At 42.5% G+C, this 18710-nt stretch overlaps 1 protein-coding gene across 1 annotated transcript; it reads left to right on the top strand.

Annotated features, from left to right (window-relative positions):
- The first annotated feature begins 4856 nt into the window (after positions 1-4856).
- Positions 4857-18470, top strand: LOC133050586 (zinc finger protein 705A-like). Its single transcript, XM_061134850.1, has 8 exons — positions 4857-6907; positions 7183-7253; positions 9565-9651; positions 11188-11314; positions 12258-12353; positions 12838-12917; positions 13375-14002; positions 15114-18470. Exons 3-8 carry the CDS (start codon positions 9640-9642, stop codon positions 15221-15223), a joined length of 1053 nt encoding a protein of 350 aa, XP_060990833.1. The 5' UTR covers positions 4857-6907; positions 7183-7253; positions 9565-9639; the 3' UTR covers positions 15224-18470.
- The last annotated feature ends 240 nt before the right edge of the window (positions 18471-18710 follow it).

Below are 18710 nucleotides of genomic sequence, written 5' to 3'. Positions count from 1 at the left end.
GGAGGGCTTCTTTCACTTTACTAACACAGATCTCCATCTTACCCAGAAACACCCTTGAGACACACCCACAAGAATATTTAACTAAATATCAGGGTACCCTCTGGCCCGAGAATGGTGGTGGTTTAGTCGCTAAGTTGTGACCGACTCTTGCAATCCCGTGGACTGTAGCCTGCCAGGCTCCTCTATCCATGGGATTCTCCAGGCAAGGATACTGAAATGGGTTGCCATTTCCTTCTTCAGAGGATCTTCCTGACCCAGGAATTGAACCTGGGTCTCCTGCATTGCAGACAGATGATTTACCAACTGAGCTATGAGGGAAGCCTGGCCCGAGAATGGTAGGCGACTGTTTTAATAAGAAAGGGAACTTACATGTGAGGCTTGTCTTGGGCAGCTACAAGGTGAGTAGATCTCCACACCAGTCTCCCAGAAGCTTAAGCATTTAGAGAGGCCTTAATGAAGCCTCAGTCACACACACCATCCAGATGGTCTCAACACCACATTGCTCTCAAAGCTGCCTCCTAGAAACGACCATAGTGAGGGAACAGAGCAGAATATACATTTCAAAGACAGGGGAGGGGATGAGGGAACTCTAATTGCCTGGGTCCAGTTCTTGAGTCGACCAGTGGTTCCATCTTCTCCTGGTGACCTCCTCCAATGCTCCCCCCACCCCCACACCTTCACCTAACTCTAATTACCTCCCAGAGATCCCATTTCCAAACACCATCACATTGGGGGAACAGGGTTTTAACGTATGAAAACTGAGGGGAGGGGGGATCACAATTCAGTTCATAGCACCATATCACTGGTGAGTAGTCTAGAGCCCACTAGACCACTTGTTAGTGAACAAATCATCCTGTTGCTGAAGATCCTGGAACGGGGAAGTAGGGGGCTGGGTACTCTCAGGAGAATTTAGGGAACAAGAGCAGGATTTGGGCTGGACATTCAAGTCCTACAGCTGCTGTCAGGGGCTGGGGGTGGGGGTGGGGGGGTGGTCAGAGTTTGGTCTGGGAGGGGCTACTTGGTGTCCTTTGTTACTTTCAAGTAACTTCGATAATAAACACAAACGAAAATGTGAAACTACAATATATTAAGAGAGTAATGACTTACACAACATGTGGGATGTCATTCCCACCCAAATGTCAAATGTATCACAGGACTCACAGGACACGCTCCCAGAAAGGATTTTTGACTTAAATCCTTTTCTATTTCTTGAGAAGGAAAGATCTCTGCATTCAATATAAGTGGCCTCAGAACCCTAGGTTTTTACCTGAAAGCACCGTAAACATCTGACTGGAGGGAACGTGGGCGCGGCGCCAGGGGCCGGACACGGGACAAGGTCCCGAGGCGATGGAGACTGAGAGACGCGGTACCCACCAACCGGAAACGCCCAGGGGAGGGGAGGAGGCGCGACCACGCCCCCAGAGCCCCGCCCCCCCATGACCACGCCCCCCGGCGGCGCCATTTCCTGCCAACCGGGAAGCAGATCTCCAGGACTGGCGGCCCGGTTCACCGAGTGAGTTTCAGTAGTTCGCGTCCAAACTCGCGCGCTGACGCGCTCAGCGCCGGGTCCTCCACACTCCCGGGCCCCCGCGGCTGTTACCGTCCCAGCCGCGGGGAGTCCCGCCTAGTCTGGAGGCGCTCTGCCGCGGGGGCCGGACCCACACCTGTTTCTGGTAAAACCGCTGCGCGCCTGGTCCTCGCCCCGACCTTCCAGCCTAGGTCCTCGTCCCCGTCTTCCCTCCTCTCTCCGCGCCTGGTCAGGTCCCTCCCGGCGTGTCCCCCGGCCCTGGAGGGCGGAGTCGGGCCGTCACGCCTGCTCCTGACCGCGGGTCCCGCAGACCCCTGTCCTCTCTGGACTCCTCCTTTCCAGCCTTGCTTCGTCCTGGGCCCCAGCCCTACTGCTGCCCAGGCGATCTCTTCGCAGTCATCTCCTCAGACAGGCCCCCGAGACCCGGGGTGGGAGTGCCCGGCCACCCCTGTCGTGTGACACCCAGTGGTTTCAGATCCCATCCCATTGGCAGAGCCTGTCAGGGTGTGTTTACGTTCCCAGGGCCCCACTGGAAGGCGTGCTCGTCCTGTGAATGCGTAGGTGGGGCAAGGGGATGAGGCGGAAGGGAGATCAAGAGAGAACCAGGGAGACAGCGTGAGATAGAAGCAGGGGGCAGTGTGAGCTTGGGGACTCACAAGACTCTGAGTGGGTCCCCTGGGCTTGGAAAGACACAGTAAAGAGTGAAGGAGAGTGACCTGGACAAAAAGCAGGGGGGGTGAACGAAAAGACACAAAAAGATGATCCACAGACAGATAGAAAAGGGCAGAATGGCAGGAGGGAGTTATTATGAGCCACAGTAGCAGCGAGGGGCAAAAGAAAAGTAGATCCCAGATTCATTCATTTTGTTCTTAAATTTCCAACTTAGTTCCCTTTCACGTGTATTGTGTCAGATTCAGTTGATGATGTCTCAGTGGTTTTCCAATTTATATCATATATTGAAAATATTCCTTAATGCTAAATAAGTTTATGCAACCTCAATGTGTTCTTGCTAAAGATATTGGTAATTTTTTATATTCACAGTCAAACCCTAGATTAACTCCTTAGTCTAATATTCAACATCTGTATCCCCTTAGATGAGCTCTTAATTTAGTGGGCTGTGAACTGAGTTTTCCAACCAAGTCTGGGCCCTTTTTCTGGATTCTGCAGACCCCTGTCCTCTCCTGAGTCCCCTTCCCCGGCCTTGCCTGGTCCTGGGGCCCTGCTGCTCCCCGGGGCATCTCTTCACAGTCTCCTCTTCAGAGAGGCCCCTCCAGACATCCTTTCGTCTTGTCTTGGAAAGTGATCAAGGGTGAGCTGCATTGTCCTCAGAATTAGTTGGAAGAGAGCACTTCTGCTCAGGGTGAATAAGCTGCTGCGCTCTTTCCATTGCACATTTTCCAGTGCTACTCCTTTCTTTCATCTTTTCCAGTGCTACTCATTAGGTCTTCTTAATATGTTTTTTGATAGCTGTAGTGTGATATTCTGGGAAAGAGGAGTTAAATCCTTTGAGTTTATTGGTATTAAAGTCATGAAAGGAAGTGGCTCTTGCTCAGAATTAGGAGATGTGATTTTTAGGGGCAGGCAGGGTTGAGAAGGGCAGGCCCTGTTACTCTCCCAGTCAGGCCATGTTGTTCCCATGGGGATGGTGCTGGTTCCCGTCTGAGGGCCTCTCCTGCTGACCCCCTAGCCTGCTCCATCACTGGCAGGAAGTCGTGAGTCCGCTTGATAAGGGAGGATCCAGACTTTTTATGTTGTTCTTGTTGCATTGGGTCTAGGGGGCACAGGCTTCAGTAGTTGTGGCTCGTGGGCTTAGTTGTTCCACCACATGCAGAATCTTCCCAGTCCAGGGGTCAAACCCATGTCCCCTGCATTGGCAGGCGGCTTCTTATCTGCTGTGTCACCAGGGAAGTCGGGTCTAGACTTTTTAAACTAAATGCAGGTCAAAAGTATCTCTCCAATGAGAAGGGATTAGAGGGCATTGCCTCTGTGAAGGTAGCTGGAAGAAAGGACAGGAGTGCTGTTGAGGAGTTAAGGAGCCAGGAATTGGAGGGAGACGGAGCAGCTCAGGAGTAAGAGGAAGGGAAATCTCTTCCATCCTCCCCTGAGGTGACCCTGTGCTTGGCAGATGCTAAGGAGACCATGGGGTCTGTGACTACAGGGAAGGCCAGTGCAGCTCACATACCCACTGCTGCCACCAAATATGTGGGGCTTCTTGTAGGGTGGGAGGGTGTTCTGAAGAAACGGACAGAAAAATTGACCTGTCCATCTCCTGTTTATTGCTTTTGAATCCTTGGACAGCAGGAGACTATCTAGGCCACTCAGTAAATTCCTTCCCCTGTGTGGTTGTGGCATTGGAAAGGGTGTGTTGAGTCGAAGCCCTGAAGGCATGTTCTCCACACTGAGGAGTGATCCCAAGACTGATCTTGCCTGAGAAATAAGCTTTTCATGTGTCTTTTTTAATTCCTTGATTTGACTATCAAAACTTTTACTTAATTGATTTCTGTCAAATAATCTGTTTCTTCATTTTATTCTTTAATCTTTTATTTAATCTTTTGTATTTCTTTTAACTTTTACTAATATCTTAATTCCTAACAATTTGAAATGTCAATTTACTCTTGTTTCCTTTTAGTTTCTCTTGATTTATAAGGTTGAACAACTGGCTCATTCATTTTCAAGCCCTTTGTTTCTGTTAAGTCTAAATAAACTTTTTTTTTTCAAGATAACAACCGTGGCCCTGTTCTGCGGTATGGATCATGTTCATCCTTCATGGTGACAGTAACTAACTGTTAATTGGCAGTGGTCATTTGATTGTATTGTAACCCTATTGTTTAAACTATCATTGTCTTTTGAAAAGTTTGTTTCTACTACTGATTATTGTTTATTTTTTCACTTTAACTTTACTGCAGTAAGCCTATATGGCCTATTCGACATACTCTCTTTTGCATTTAGCTAAAGTTTTCCCTGGGGCTAATTACACAGTCAAATTTGATGGATGCAGTGGGTGAACTGAAGTCTCTCCTTTGGGATAAATGGAGATAATAAGTCTCCACAGTTTGGATGTATACTCATATACACGTACACTCATATTCATTTAAGTATGTGTGTATGTGTCTTCCTGGGAATCTGGCCTCCTGGGAAGAAGGCCAGACTCAGGGACTGTGCCCTGTTTCCCAGCCCTCCAGGGCCCCACCTACTCTGAACAAGAAGACTAGAGCCTTTCTCAGCCCTGACTGTCTTGCTACACATTCTGCCATCTGCCCCCCCACCCCAGCCTAGAGGTATGTACTTTGAGATCTTGCTTCCAAGCTGGGGGCTGTGAGTGGGCAGCTAGATGGTCCCTTCTTGCCCTCCTCTATACTCGTAGGATGTAGAGCAGGTGAGCAATTGCCTGGTTCTGGGCGCACCTAGAAAATGCTACGGAGCCTCCAGGTGGCAAGGACCTCCTCTGTAGTTTCCATTCTTCTCCTGTTGTATCTATTCCAGGGCCTCCAAGGACTCTAGGAAAATTTTCACTGAGCCTGGTCAGCTGTGGGCTTCCTTCCCAGGCTTTGCAGGCAGGATCAAATGGTTGCTGGTCCCCAATATGACTTAGAATGTTTTCCAGAGGCTCAGGCAGGCCAGGATGTCCTTATCTAGTCTCTTCTGTCAAAATGGCCACTTCTGGCCTCCTGAGAGAAACTTGGGAAATTGATGGACACTCATTTCTGGAAAGGACCCTGGAATGACTTGAAAGCATCAGTGTATTTGTATGTATTTGTGGAACCCTCTGTAGTCCGTTCAGGAAACTTGGTGCCCTGTGTGAACAGAGAAAGGTGAGTCAGTGTTTTTTAACAACAATGATAAATCATAATTGTTGTAATAAGCACCGTCACGGTGATGAATGTCAGTAATGATAATGGTCCTATGATGGGAGCAATAGCTCTCCGTTCCCTCCTTCCACGTCTCCTGTCAACTATCTAAGACTGTTGTCTCTACTGTATTGTTCTGTGTATTTTTTTATATGTTTTAATCCTTCTTTATTGAATTAAATCATAACATTATTTTTGTCATATCATTTCCTTTGTTATCTTTACCGTTAATGTGGATTTTTTAAGTTGCAGACTTGTCTTTCACAGTTTTCAATTTCTCTCTGATCCTTTCAATAGTTTTTACTTGATTTTTACTTAATTCTTTTATCTCTTGCTCATTTTAAAGCCTGTCATCCACATAAATGAATGAGTTTTTAGCACTGTCTGTTCTCTTTTCTCTGCTCTCCCAATATGGTCTCTTCTCTTAAATTACTAATAAATCTTTATTTTACTTCAGAAGTTTTGGAGCCCTGTCAAGTCATTTTTCCTTCTGATGTCTTATAATTTCTTATTTTCATTCTTGTGATATGCTTTGAAGTTCTGTTAATTAAGGTTTTTAATAGTTTAATAGTTTGTTTTAAGGTTTTTAATACAAACTATTAAATTTTATACACTAATTTTATACACTAAAATTATTGTATAATTTTTATAAATGATGTTCTGCTCCAAGGCAAAGGAATCTGAATATAATATTCAGTCTCTTTTCCATGCCAGTCTCTCTTACACTTTAGTCTTTTTAATAATTACTGCTTTGGTTATTTTTTCTAAGTCTTTTTCATTGAGTTGGGTTCTCCTTAAGCCACATGAATTCATGGTGATAGTTTGGAGAAAGGTATCAGCTCCCATGGGGCTACCTTTATTTATAGTTCTCACCTACTGGTGACCTTTGATGCCTTCTGTTTGGAAGCGTGGGGAAAGCACAGTGATAGCTAGATATGTTCCTTGCCATTCACAGGGCTGTTCTGTTTTGTGTGCATAGGGGTTCCCTGGATATCTTTTATGTCCTTAGAAGAAAAACTCTAAAAGTAAGAAAATTATTTTACATTTCAATTTAAATCTGCCTTGAGGTCAAAACCTACCTAACCCCATGGACAATGCCTGAGTAGTCTTACTAGATCTTCCTTCTCTTTTTGACTCAGTACGTAAACTGTGTTGACGGAGTAGCTTCTGGACATTGTGAACTGTCCTCAGTATTGACAGCCTTTCCCCAGTTATCAGATCCTTGCATTAATCTGAGGCTTTTCTTACAGATCTGATTGACAGTACTATCCTCCTTGTTGGGTGACTCACAGAGGAAAATAAGAGGAAACAGTGCCCAGAATTCTATTTCTCACCCCCACCCCCAGACATTTAAATCACCCTCCAGATCCTTGGTCCCCTCAATTCGCCCCAGAAGATTCTTGTTCCTCTTCAGAGTGTGTGCCTACAACAGGCAGCGAGCGAGCCTGAGAACCACCCTGGCACTGCTTGTCTCTGGGATGCGGACAGCATTCTCCCTCCTGTGTATCACAGAGAAGATTCAGGTTTCCAGGTATGGACCAGTGTCGGGGGGACAGGTGTCCTCATTCTTCTGAAGAGCCGGTACCTCAGAGCTCAGGATAGAGGCAGGTGCTAAGGGGTGAAGAACATAGGACCCAGTCCACACACAGTAAGGAGGAACACTGGGATAGAGCTTAGGGCCCACCTGGAGCGGGGTGTCCAGCCACTTCCTGGCCTTGTGTGTAGGACGGCAGGAGCTCAGAGGTGAAACCACAGACTTGCCTCAGTTTCAGAGAATGAAGGAATGTCCGGTTTCTCCCTCTGCAGGGTCTGTCAGCTTTGGAAGATGCTGGTTGAACATTCTGCTCCATGGAGACATGTACCTGACATCTTACAGAGTATGTATGGATTCTACTTGGGAAAACCATCAAAGGTCTCTGCTCTAAACCGGCGTGGCAGTTCTGACACAGAACCCGCGCTGGGCTCCTTGCAGGGGGGAGGGGGTATATCTGATGGCTGAGTGCAGCTTTGGTGTTGTCCAAAGGCCCTGCATCTCAGTCTCTCCTCTCCCTGATTCTGGCTGAAGGCAGTTGATTTTAGGCCTCTGGTCATCAGAGTGTTTGGTTGTTGCAGGGAGAAGCCCCAGTTGTCAGGCTTCTCTCCCCGAGGTTCGTGGGATTTGGGTTGCGGTCACCGAGTATGGAACTCTGTGATCTCAAGCATAAAGCCTTCTGGAAGCATCCCAGCTCGCCTACACACCCTACGCCATTTTTATCCATCCCCTGCCTGCTGAATGTTTATCCCTCTGGGGTTCTGATTTTTCAGAGGCGTTTTAAACCATGAAAGGACAGAACTCACATTAAACTCTGGTCAGGGAACAGACTTTGGAGCCAGACACATGTGAGCCTGAAAGATAGTTATATGCTGTGTAGTTTTGGGTGGTGAGTGACTGTATCCCTAATAGTTGGCTTCTTTAGCTTTTCCATGGGCTGGGGTAAATATTAGAATTTTTACCAGGAAGGACAGACTCCATTATTTTGGAAAGGAGTTTATAATCAGAAAATAATTGTTTACAGGACTGCAGCCACTTGTGGGCAAGGCACAGAGGGCAAGTTACCTTACAATGGACATTTCTCTGTGTTTATAATTCATACATAATGGTCAGAGGTGAACTTGCCTAATCGTATCATTCTTAGGGAGATTTAGACCATGGGAGGACAGAGCATAAATAAATATCTAGTGACAAGTGAGATGAATGGCCTCAGAGAGTGGTAGAGTTCTGTGTAGATCAGGGCAGAGGGGAAGGGAAAGGTTTACCTCTGGTTGGATTTAATGAAAGTCTCTGCTAGTTGAGGTTTAAACTATCCATGTCATCTGTTAAATTGATAAAATCACCAGGTTACTGTGAGGACTAAGTGAGTATTTAAATATCCAAGCACAGAGTCATATTTGATGCAAATGTATCTTTTTTTTTTCTTTTGTGGACCTCAGTTACAAATGGGTGAGTTAATCTTACTTTTATTTATGACCCATTATCATCATTTTTCCATAAAATATATTTAGTTATTATTGGTGTTTTAGAGGAGAATTCCCTGGTGGATCAGTGGTAAAGAATCCGCCTGCCAATGCAAGAGACATGGGTTCAATCCCTAGGTTGGGAAGATGCCCTGGAAAAGGAAATGGCAACCCACTCCAGCATCCTTGCCTGGGAAATCCCACAGACAGTGAAGCCTGGAGGGCTGCAGTTTGTGGCGTCGCAAGAGTTGGACATGACTTAGTAACTAAACAACAACAAAGGGGAGAATTTACACTTTATAAATGCTTTCTCTGTGTGTGTCTCACACACATTTGTGTGCATATATATATGTATGCATGTACACATGTGTGTGTGTATATAATGAAATGCAGGCGTATGGCAGCTAATAAAGATTAATGCAGGGATTTCAAGAATTTCAGCTACCCCTTTACTAAGGTAATCAGGTGGCATTAACTAGATTTCCTCCTAAACTCCAGCCATCCTTGACCTGCAGGGTTGAGACAGTCCATGATGGTCCACTGTGACTCTTGGACTCCTGCTACTTTCTGGTGCAGGGGATGTTAAGAACAAGGCTGGCAGGATAGGTGCCATGATTCCTCCAAATGGAATAAATTCTTAAATTAATTCCATCATAATGCAGATTTTTAGTTCACTGACTTCTAAGTTCATGGGGGACAGATCTAGAAGGGTTAAGGGAGAGCTGGAAGGGAGTGAGTTTTCAGAGAGCCCCCATGAATGCTGAAGAACCATTGTGAGAGCATACATCAAGAATAATGAAATCTGAGAATTCCCAGTGTTACCTACAAATGAAAACCAAAATCTACATGTGGCATGAATCAGGAGTCACTATGGTTTGGAGTCAGGGAGAGAATTGAATAACTCTGGATATCACAGAGTTATTGAAGTGACTTATTGATATGAAGCTCAATACTTTGAGCTTTGATGTTCTTGTCCATACGTGTCCATAAGTTGTCTGTACTCCTGTTGTTGTTGTTAACGGCTACCCTGGGAGAGCAGCAGCATCCTCTGTGTGTTTCTCATAGAGTGTGCACTGCATGTTTGTTGGTTAGACTGGGAGTCAACAACCAGGTGAAGGTTTGGGGTTTCATGAGATGTTGGACTGGAACTTGTGCACAGGACTGGAGTCTTCCAACTTTTCTCTCCATCCCCAGCTTTGCCTGCTTAATGCTGGGACTGTCTGTGAGTGAAAACCCAGAGAAAGACTGCTGGCAACTGAGTTATTGACAATGCAGCCATTGGTGAGTAGGGAATGCCTTTTTCTGATGAAACTCATACCCTGCTCCTGAGAGGAGATGGGCAGGTTTTGTTTATTGGATGGATGTTCTAAGTGCAATCAAAAAGTATTCATGGGTCTGAGCACCAGTGAAATCTATTAACTAGTATCCTTCCTAACATCACACTGATTTATTTCAGCCTCCGTGCAGCTTGTGTATTTATAGAAGAGGTGAGAGAAGTATTCTTTCTCTAATCTGTCCCTGGTCTCATCAGGGAATAATTCACTTGTTAATCATGTTATTGGCTGTAATGGCCTAAGGTTGTGCTGACCAGCGATGAGGGAGGAGCAGAAGTTTACCATCCAGTGGAGAGGCTGAGGTCTCATCACCTGAGTTCAGTGAGTCCAGTCTTCACCAGTCCTGGGGGTTGGGGGGGAGCTCTGAAAGGAGGACGAGGGAAGTTGAGGACAGAGAATGCATGAGGAATCATTTATTTATTTTTTTCTAACTTTAAAGTTTTGATAGAATATATCTGCTCTTTTAGGAATTTCTTAAAAAGAAAATTAACCTTTTTTTCATACTTGGTAACTGAAGTTAATATATAGAGGGTATTATTTCCTTTATTGTGGCTGCATGTTCAGGAGGAGGATAGTAAAGTAAAAATTTAAGACCCTGTGGATAGTTTTGAAGAGCTAGATAGCCCAACTCAGTCAAGAGGCTTCTGTTATTCTTTAGCAGAGAGGCAAGCTGAAGACAGGAGAGAGTGATGAGTGGTGTTTGAGGTCCCAGAGAAAATTGAGAACAGGCATGGTCAGGCTAGGACTGTCCTTCAAGAGAGCTCTCTCAGAGTCCCTGGCTTATGCTACTGAACTATCTGACCTCATACCTTATTGTCAACATCCAAGTGAGACCACACTTACTGATACCAAGTTCTATATGAAACTTTTTCATTTCTGAAGAATGATGGAGATGGTTTCAAGGTTCTTGGACAGTTTACTGAGTAATAGACTGAGGTTTATATTTAATGCATGTTTACTTAGATAGGAAGAACATCATCCATTAGTTCATTGGATCTTTCAGTACTCATATCACATTAGTAAACCATTTAATAGATGAGGAGTCTGAAGTTCTTTCAGGGGAATGATATAACCATAGTTATGGTTTAAAAGTGGCAAATCATGGTTAATGTTTGCCTTGTGATATGTCTGTAAGTTATTTGAAATTAATCAAGAAGAGAGTTTTATGAATTTTCAAGTGAAGGTTTTAATTACATGTCTGACCTCATAATTACCAGTTTGGGGGAAATTTTTCATGTTTTATCATACCACACTTCATGTGGTATTTCTTTATGACAAAGTTGTATTAATTCAGGCTGTGTATATCTCTGTGATATATCTGAAAAGCAAACACCAGCTCAGCATGAACTAATGGGAACCCCACACTTGGTTTGATCCTTCTGTACACCCGGCATCTCCACCCCCTTACTCAGCGCTGTCATATCAACCCTCCTGCCTTGGATGTTAATAGAGTTGTTAATATCCCATAATATCCATGTTGTAGGAATCAGTGACGTTTGAAGATGTAGCTGTAGACTTCACCCAGGAAGAATGGGCCCTGCTGGACACATCCCAGAGAAAACTGTTCAGAGACGTGATGCTGGAAAATATCAGTCATCTGGTCTTCGTGGGTGAGTCTGTCAACAATTATGTATGTATGCAGGTGAGTAGATAAGTAGGTAGGTTGGTTGGTAGGTAGTTGAGGTGAGGTGAGGTGAAGTCGCTCAGTCGTGTCCAACTCTTTGCACCCCCATGGACTGTAGCCTACCAGGCTCCTCAGTCCATGGGATTTTCCAGGCAAGAACACTGGAGTGGGTTGCCATTTCCTTCTCCAGGGGATCTTCCTGACCCAGGGATCGAACCTGGGTCTCCCACATTGTATGCAGACGCTTTACCGTCTGAGCTACCAGGGAAGCCCTGGTAGGTAGGTAGGTAGGTATTTATTGATTCAGTCAATAAGTTTCTAGAACAGCTTCTACATACTCACCCAGTCTCTGTCCTGATGCTTTTGTAGGCCTCATAACTACATTCAAGTTGTTTCTTTATGGAATACTTAACATCCAGTTTGTCACCCTACTAAATGTAATCTTGAAGAAAGAGTGTAATCTCTTTCTTCCTATTCAGTCTCTAATATTCAGAACAGACCTGGGAACTTAATATTTTTGATGTATCAATAAATTGAGTAAATATTTTCTAATTATTCTGCTTTAGTCACTGTGCTGAGGATTGACAGCAGACTAGAGAAAATGGTAAAACCTTGATTATACTTATGGAACTTATTGGCATCTGTTTGAAAATAATATTCAACCTACTATGGGGACATTTAATTTCTGCATTTTGGAAAACACTAAGGATTCTGTGTGTCCTGTCTTCGAACATGGACATCAGCATCTAGAGGTCTTCACTGTTTTGGACACACAACCTGTATTTCAGTGTTTTCTCTGTTCAAGGTGTTGTTGCCTGAGCTGAACTTCAGTGGTCAGCCTTGTTATTTCTCAGTAGCCTGTCCTGGACTTGATGATAATGTGCTTTTACTAGCACAAAACTCAAAATCCACCTTTTTTCCATGAACAGGGTATCAGCATTGCAAATTGGATGTGATTTTCCAGCTGGAGCAAGGTGAAGAGCTGTGGATTGAAGGAAGAGGATTTTTCCAAAGCCACAGTCCAGGTATGCATCAGGGGCCTGTGCCTAGTCAATGATACTGAGTACATACTTAGAAAACATCAACTGAAGATTTTGTTAACTGAGTGATATTTTCTAAGATGTAGGTGAAGGACACTAGGGCAAAATTCTTTAAATGTTGTTATTTCAGGCTCACTCATGTGTCCTCCTGCCATTATCTTTTTTTTTTTTTTTTGGCTTTAGGGAAAAGGACATTCATATACTTACTAAACTTTCACTTAATAACTCTTGTTCCCATCCTCCCCTCTGAAGGTTTTCCCTCTTTACCTACTCAGCATCTCATCTCCATTTTAAATTTTTCATATTTCAGTCCTGAAAATCTTTACTAATTGTCAATGCCCTATAATGTGTTTCTGTTTCTTGGAGTGTTCCCCATCGACATGCCAGTTTTTGAAACATAGAAGTCAGAGTTTTTCAACATTTCCATTTCCCTAATGCCATTCTAATTTTTTTTTCCCAATTATTTTAGGCAGGGAAAGTGCCTTTAAAGAAGAATTGTTAGCCACACAGCATATCAGCAAGAAGGACACATCTACAATCATCCCAATGGTAAGTTTCCTGAGTGTTAACCCTGGTCCTCAACATTAAAAACCTGGCAGTGGGTATTAATAATTTGGATTAAGGTATTTCTGAGCAAAAAGTTTTAAATGGTTTGAATTTAGTGAAGAAATTAACCTGACCTCAAAACCATAACCTCAGATCTTAAAAAAAAAAAAAGAGAGAGAGGATGGGCAAATGCATAAATATTGTTCATATGTCTAGTCTTTGAAACATATTGCAGTCTTCAGAATTAACCTACAAGCTCAAACTGAAGTTGGGATACTATTTAGAGAAAGTCTTTATAACACATAAAAAGCAAATCACTGTGTGTGTATGCAGGTAATATTGGAAATATTGTAAATGGAAGCTCTCACTGAATGATGTGTTTTGGATTCGTATGTAGAGCAAGGAGTGTATGAATGTATGTAGACAAACCACTAACAGCCTTTCATCTCCTTTCCAAAAGCAGACATTTCACGCTCCAGAGGATCCCTGTGAATGTAATGATTTGGGAGAAGATTTCAGTCCTAGCTCCACACTGAGTCAACATTTGTTAACTCACACAGAAAAGACACCCAATATCAGCAAAGAGTATCAAAAATCCCATAGTGACCAGTCATACCTTAATCCACATAAGCAGATCCACACCAGAGGTAAATCATGCGAGTGCCATCTGTGTGGCAAAGCCTTCAGCAATTGCTCTAGCCTTAGAAGACATGAGATGACCCATACTGGAGAGAAACCGTATGAATGCCATATCTGTGGGAATGCCTTTATTCAAAGCTCTGACCTTAGAAAACACAATCTGACTCACACTGGAGAGAAGCCGTATGAATGTCATCTCTGTGGAAAAGCCTTTAGTCAATCCTCCAACCTCAGACAGCATGAGAGGACGCACACTGGAGAGCAACCGTATGAATGTCAACTCTGTGGGAAAACTTTCAGTAAATGTTCTGCTCTTAGACGTCACGAGAGAACTCACACTGGAGAGAAACCGTATGAATGTCATCTCTGTGGAAAAGCCTTCAGTCAGTGTTCTGCCCTTAGGCGACATGAGGGAACCCACAATGGAGAGAAAATTATGAATGTCTTCAGTAAGTATTCTGACCTTAGATGACATGGTATTATAAACATAATAAACATGAACAAGACTTCAACCATAGCTTTAATATTTGAACACATCAGAGAGTCACATCAAAGAAAGCTGTAATCACTGTAAAACACTAATCAGTGGGGAGGACCCTTCAGTTATCCTTACTCTATTTGACATATGCAAATTTATATGAAAGAGAATCCACATGTGTGACATTTATATAGCAAAACCTTCAGTCTGTTGTGTGGTCATAGATGTCATGAGAGAACTTGCACTGTAAATATAAGGAATGTGGACATCTTTAACAATAGCTCTAAACTTTAAACATAGTGGAGGATTTGCATAGGGGAGAATCCAAGTCTACAATCAATGTGAAAATGCTTTCATTTATAATTAATGGTAAACAACATGAATAGACTCCATCTAGGAAAGCCTCTAGGTCTAATCACTGTGAACAAACATTAAGCCAAGCACAGTTGATGTGCACAAAAAAAGTCAGTGAAGGAATAATCACTATGACAGGAAGTAAGAAGAGAAATACTAAATAATTCATCCTAAAGAAGTGATTCACTGAAAAATCATGACAAATCATAAGATCCACTCCTGAGGTACATGTGTGGATTCAGACTGTATAAAACACTCTGTGTCATGAAAGAAGGAAAGTCTTCAGTGACCTCATTTCATAATCAACATTAAGGTTCTCATGTTGAAGAAACAGTGATCCTAAAATCAAGTGGAGAAAACCTCATCTAGATTTCAAAAAACTAAGGCGGGGGGGTGAAAAACCCTTTAAAAGAGCTTTTAACATACAATTTAGCAAATAATTCAGAATTTTGGGTGAACTATTTATGAAGAAAAATCTGACATATAAATCCAAGATAGTAAAGTGATCTGGGAACACTGAATGCCAAATTTTGTAAGAAACTAAACTTTTTTCAATAGATTATTATTTGTAAATATTTAAATAATAAAGTCTATTGCTGAAAAATCTAGCATGTTGATGAAGTTCTAGTCTTCTTCATGCAGCTGTAAACACATAGATCTGGCTCTGCACTTGGTGACATGTGGGTAAGATTCAGCCTAACCCTGAGTCTTCCCTGTTTCTCTCACAGCTCCTTCCACACAGCTCAGCTCCACTCCTTCCAGCTTCCCACCATCAGCTCTCTTCATCCACACCCTGGTGGCAGTGTTCAGCCCACTGGCTGGTTTCTCAGGCGCCTGACCCTGGCCCACCGTATGGACAGTGTCATGGACACCTAGTGTGAACCGCTAAGTAGTCCCCAGCCTGGCTCTGCCCTGGGGCAGCTACATGGGGCCAGAGAGACGCAGCTCTGCTGTTCCAGGCCAAGAACACTCCTTAGGAAGATTTTTCTGTGAAGCCTCTGAGTTGAACTAATTGGGGGCAGAGTTCATTGTACAACCCCATCCCACATTTTATTCAGGTGAGTCCTTAGTTATGCACCTACTCAGCCTCCAAACAGGCTGCTGTGCCACCCTCCAACCCCCCCAACACACACACAGTGGCCCTGGAAAGAAGACCCAAGCAATATAATATCCCCTAACCTCTCAGATACCACAGAAGCCCTTCTTATCATTAACTTAATGTTCTTTTCCCCAAGCGAAATGAAAGTTTTTCAAAGGAGGTCTCCCCTGCTTTTTGCTCCCAGGGCTTGGAAATGTATTGCCTTTCAACACACTTCTACACTGAGCCTGTATCTGTAGGGGAGGTACTCTCAAGAGAATACTAAGCAGATGGGTGCTCTTCCCAAAACTAACACAATCACCAAATCATGGTCTGAGGCCAATTAAATAAGCACATCTCAGGGTGAAACATAATTTTTTTGAAAGGTGATTCTACTGTTCAGCTAGGGTGGAAACAGGTCATGTGTGAGGATGATGAGCAAAATTCAACATCTTGGTGTTTTGGCTGGAGAGGGATCGGCTGTGATCAGGGAAGTCCCTATTAATATTTTTAATAAACACAGGTGAAAGCCCATAGTACTTTTAGCTCCAGAATATCTATTTACTCCATTTTATAATCTCTATGTTGGGAATTCCCTTGTGGTCCAGGGATTGGGACTCTGCTCTCATTGCAGAGGGCCCAGGTTCAATCCCTGGTTGGAGAACTAAAATCCCGTATCCCAAGGGCACAGCCAAAAAAAAAAAAACCTCTTAATTGAAACTCGTGATTTGATGAAGCATCATTTGCCTGTTTCCTTTACTTCTTGGAGCAACATTGAGACAGTTGTTTAAAGCCTTTTTCTAGTAACTCCAATGTCTGTCCTTCCTCAGGGACAGTATCTGTTAATTTTCTTTTTCTCCTAAGGATGGGATGTATTTTCTTGTCTCTTTGCATGAAGTACTGGATATTTTGAATATTACAATGTGTCTAGAAATGAGACTCTCCTGCCTTCCTGAGATTTGTTGACATTTGATGTGGTTTGTGCTTATTTGTTTATTGATTTTCTGAACTTTGTGTAAAAGGTTTTGTTATGTATGATACACCATTGAGGTCTGTATTACTTTAGTGGCCACCTTGTGGTTTGAGAGAGATCTCCTTAAACACTAGAGCCAAAACCAAAAAGCCCCCCCTCCACACAAAATACTCTGCCAGTATCACCAGATCTCTGTGTTGGTGCTTTTTTTAAAGCTTAGCCAGGAAGTTTACAACTCTGTCTCACCCTTCCCTCACTGCTCGCTCTTACTATCTTGCATCACCGTGCAAGATTTGAGGATCCACCTTCTTAAACTGAGAAACTCTGTCCTTGTATATATATGTAACTACAGCGTGAGATGATGGACTACACCAAGGAAAGAAAACCACCATCTGAAAACGCAGAGGTAGGTAGCAGAGAGGGTGGTTTTCACTTCCTGTGAGGTAAACAGCAGTGAGAAGCCTCCCCAATAACATGAACTAAAACCTAGTAATAGGTAAGAAAGCAGGTCCTCAAATCTTTTGAGAAGTTCTTCTATAAGATATGTGTAAGATCTAGAAACTCCTCTAAGTTTGAATACATGAGATATTGAATGATAGGCAGAACTGTCTAAAACTGGCTCTAGTGTTGCCTGATCAGAGAAAAAGCCATTCACGTGCATGGGTCTCCCCTTACCCACTGCTCTGTAACCCTCCTCATCACAATGCCCAGGGCCTAGTCACAGTCTTATTATGAGCCATCCAAGAGAACAACCTCCCAGTTTCTAGTCTTTTCCATATGGGAGGGCAACCTCCAGGTGATAACTGTGCTGGACTCAAAAGATTAATATCACCACCACATTTAATATTCAAAGGTACGCCTTACTCAGTTTATTAGTTCCTGAAGACAAATCTGTCCTTTAGGGAAAACTAGCCCAGAGAAAGGTTACCAACTGGTGATTCATGATCACACGCTTATGGAACCTTCCGAAAAGCATCTTTGAATTGACCGAGAACTATAGTTATATTCACGTTCTACTGCATTGAATAAAGACAATATTTCTTAGGGATTTTCACATTTTAAAAACTTTTAATTACAGTGTTATAAATCAAACACGATTGAGATGAAAACAAAGTCAATTTCCTCTTGCAGCCCCCAGGCAGTGAGAGCCCTCAGGGTCTAGAACAGCAGGATTCGATGGCATGTCGGCTACAGTCATGTCTGGAATTCAAAAGAAAAACCAATAAGATTTTGGACAACCTATACTAGAACTTCTAGTATGAAAGTAGAAGGTGAATTTAAATGATAGTAATTACAATATTGATGATATAGTAATTAATGAAAACATTAATGATGGAATATTTTAGTGGTAAACAAATTACAACTTCATTAATGTGATATATGCTTATACTGAATTATGCAGTAATTAATGATACTATCAAATAATGAAGTACTGTTAACATAGTCTACTAATATATCAGAATTTGAAAGATATGTTAAAATTTTAATAGAATGCTTTCTAACATTCTCAGTAATAGTTATATAAAAGTTGTGTGAGATATTATTTATTCAACAAATAAAATGATATTTCTCAACACCAGTTTTAGGTTTACAACAAAATTGAGAATGTACAGAGACTGCTCCTTCCCCCAAACCACACAGTCTCCTACATTATCAACACCACTACTAGATGGTACATTTTTTAATAAAGATGAACCTACACTGACGCATCACAATCATCCATGGTCCACAGTTTGCATTACAGTTTGCTCTTGGTGTTGTACATTCTGTGAATTTGGACAAATGTATAATGACATGTATCCATCATTATAATGTCATACAGTATTTTCACTGCTCTAAAAGTCCTCTTTGCTGATTAACTTTTTAAAAAGTGTACATTTACAAAAGAATGAGTTATCTGAAATTATATTTTAATGGCTTTTAATTTTCCATGTAATAAAATTATTGTCACCATTTATTTATGAAGAATTCCTAGTATTGGTTAATGTCCTCATCTGAAATGTCAAGTAATTCACACTTGGCATACTTTACATATATCATTTCCTGGTAAAGAACACTTTATCTGAAATGTTTTATTACTATTAACTAGCCTATCTTAATCTACAACTTAATCTATGTGTGCTAAAAAAAAATTTGTTAGGTTAATACCATTGACCTTAAATTCCATAATAATTGGTTATATTTTGATGTAAATTTTTCATTTTATGTAATATTTTGATTTCAGTTCTTTTGGAGGCATGTCCTCTGTACATTAACAGTTATGTGGGTATGTGA

The sequence above is a fragment of the Dama dama genome, chromosome 32, assembly GCF_033118175.1.
Source record: "Dama dama isolate Ldn47 chromosome 32, ASM3311817v1, whole genome shotgun sequence".
Lineage (NCBI taxonomy): Eukaryota > Metazoa > Chordata > Mammalia > Artiodactyla > Cervidae > Dama > Dama dama.
This window is presented reverse-complemented; position numbering and strand designations above follow the sequence as displayed.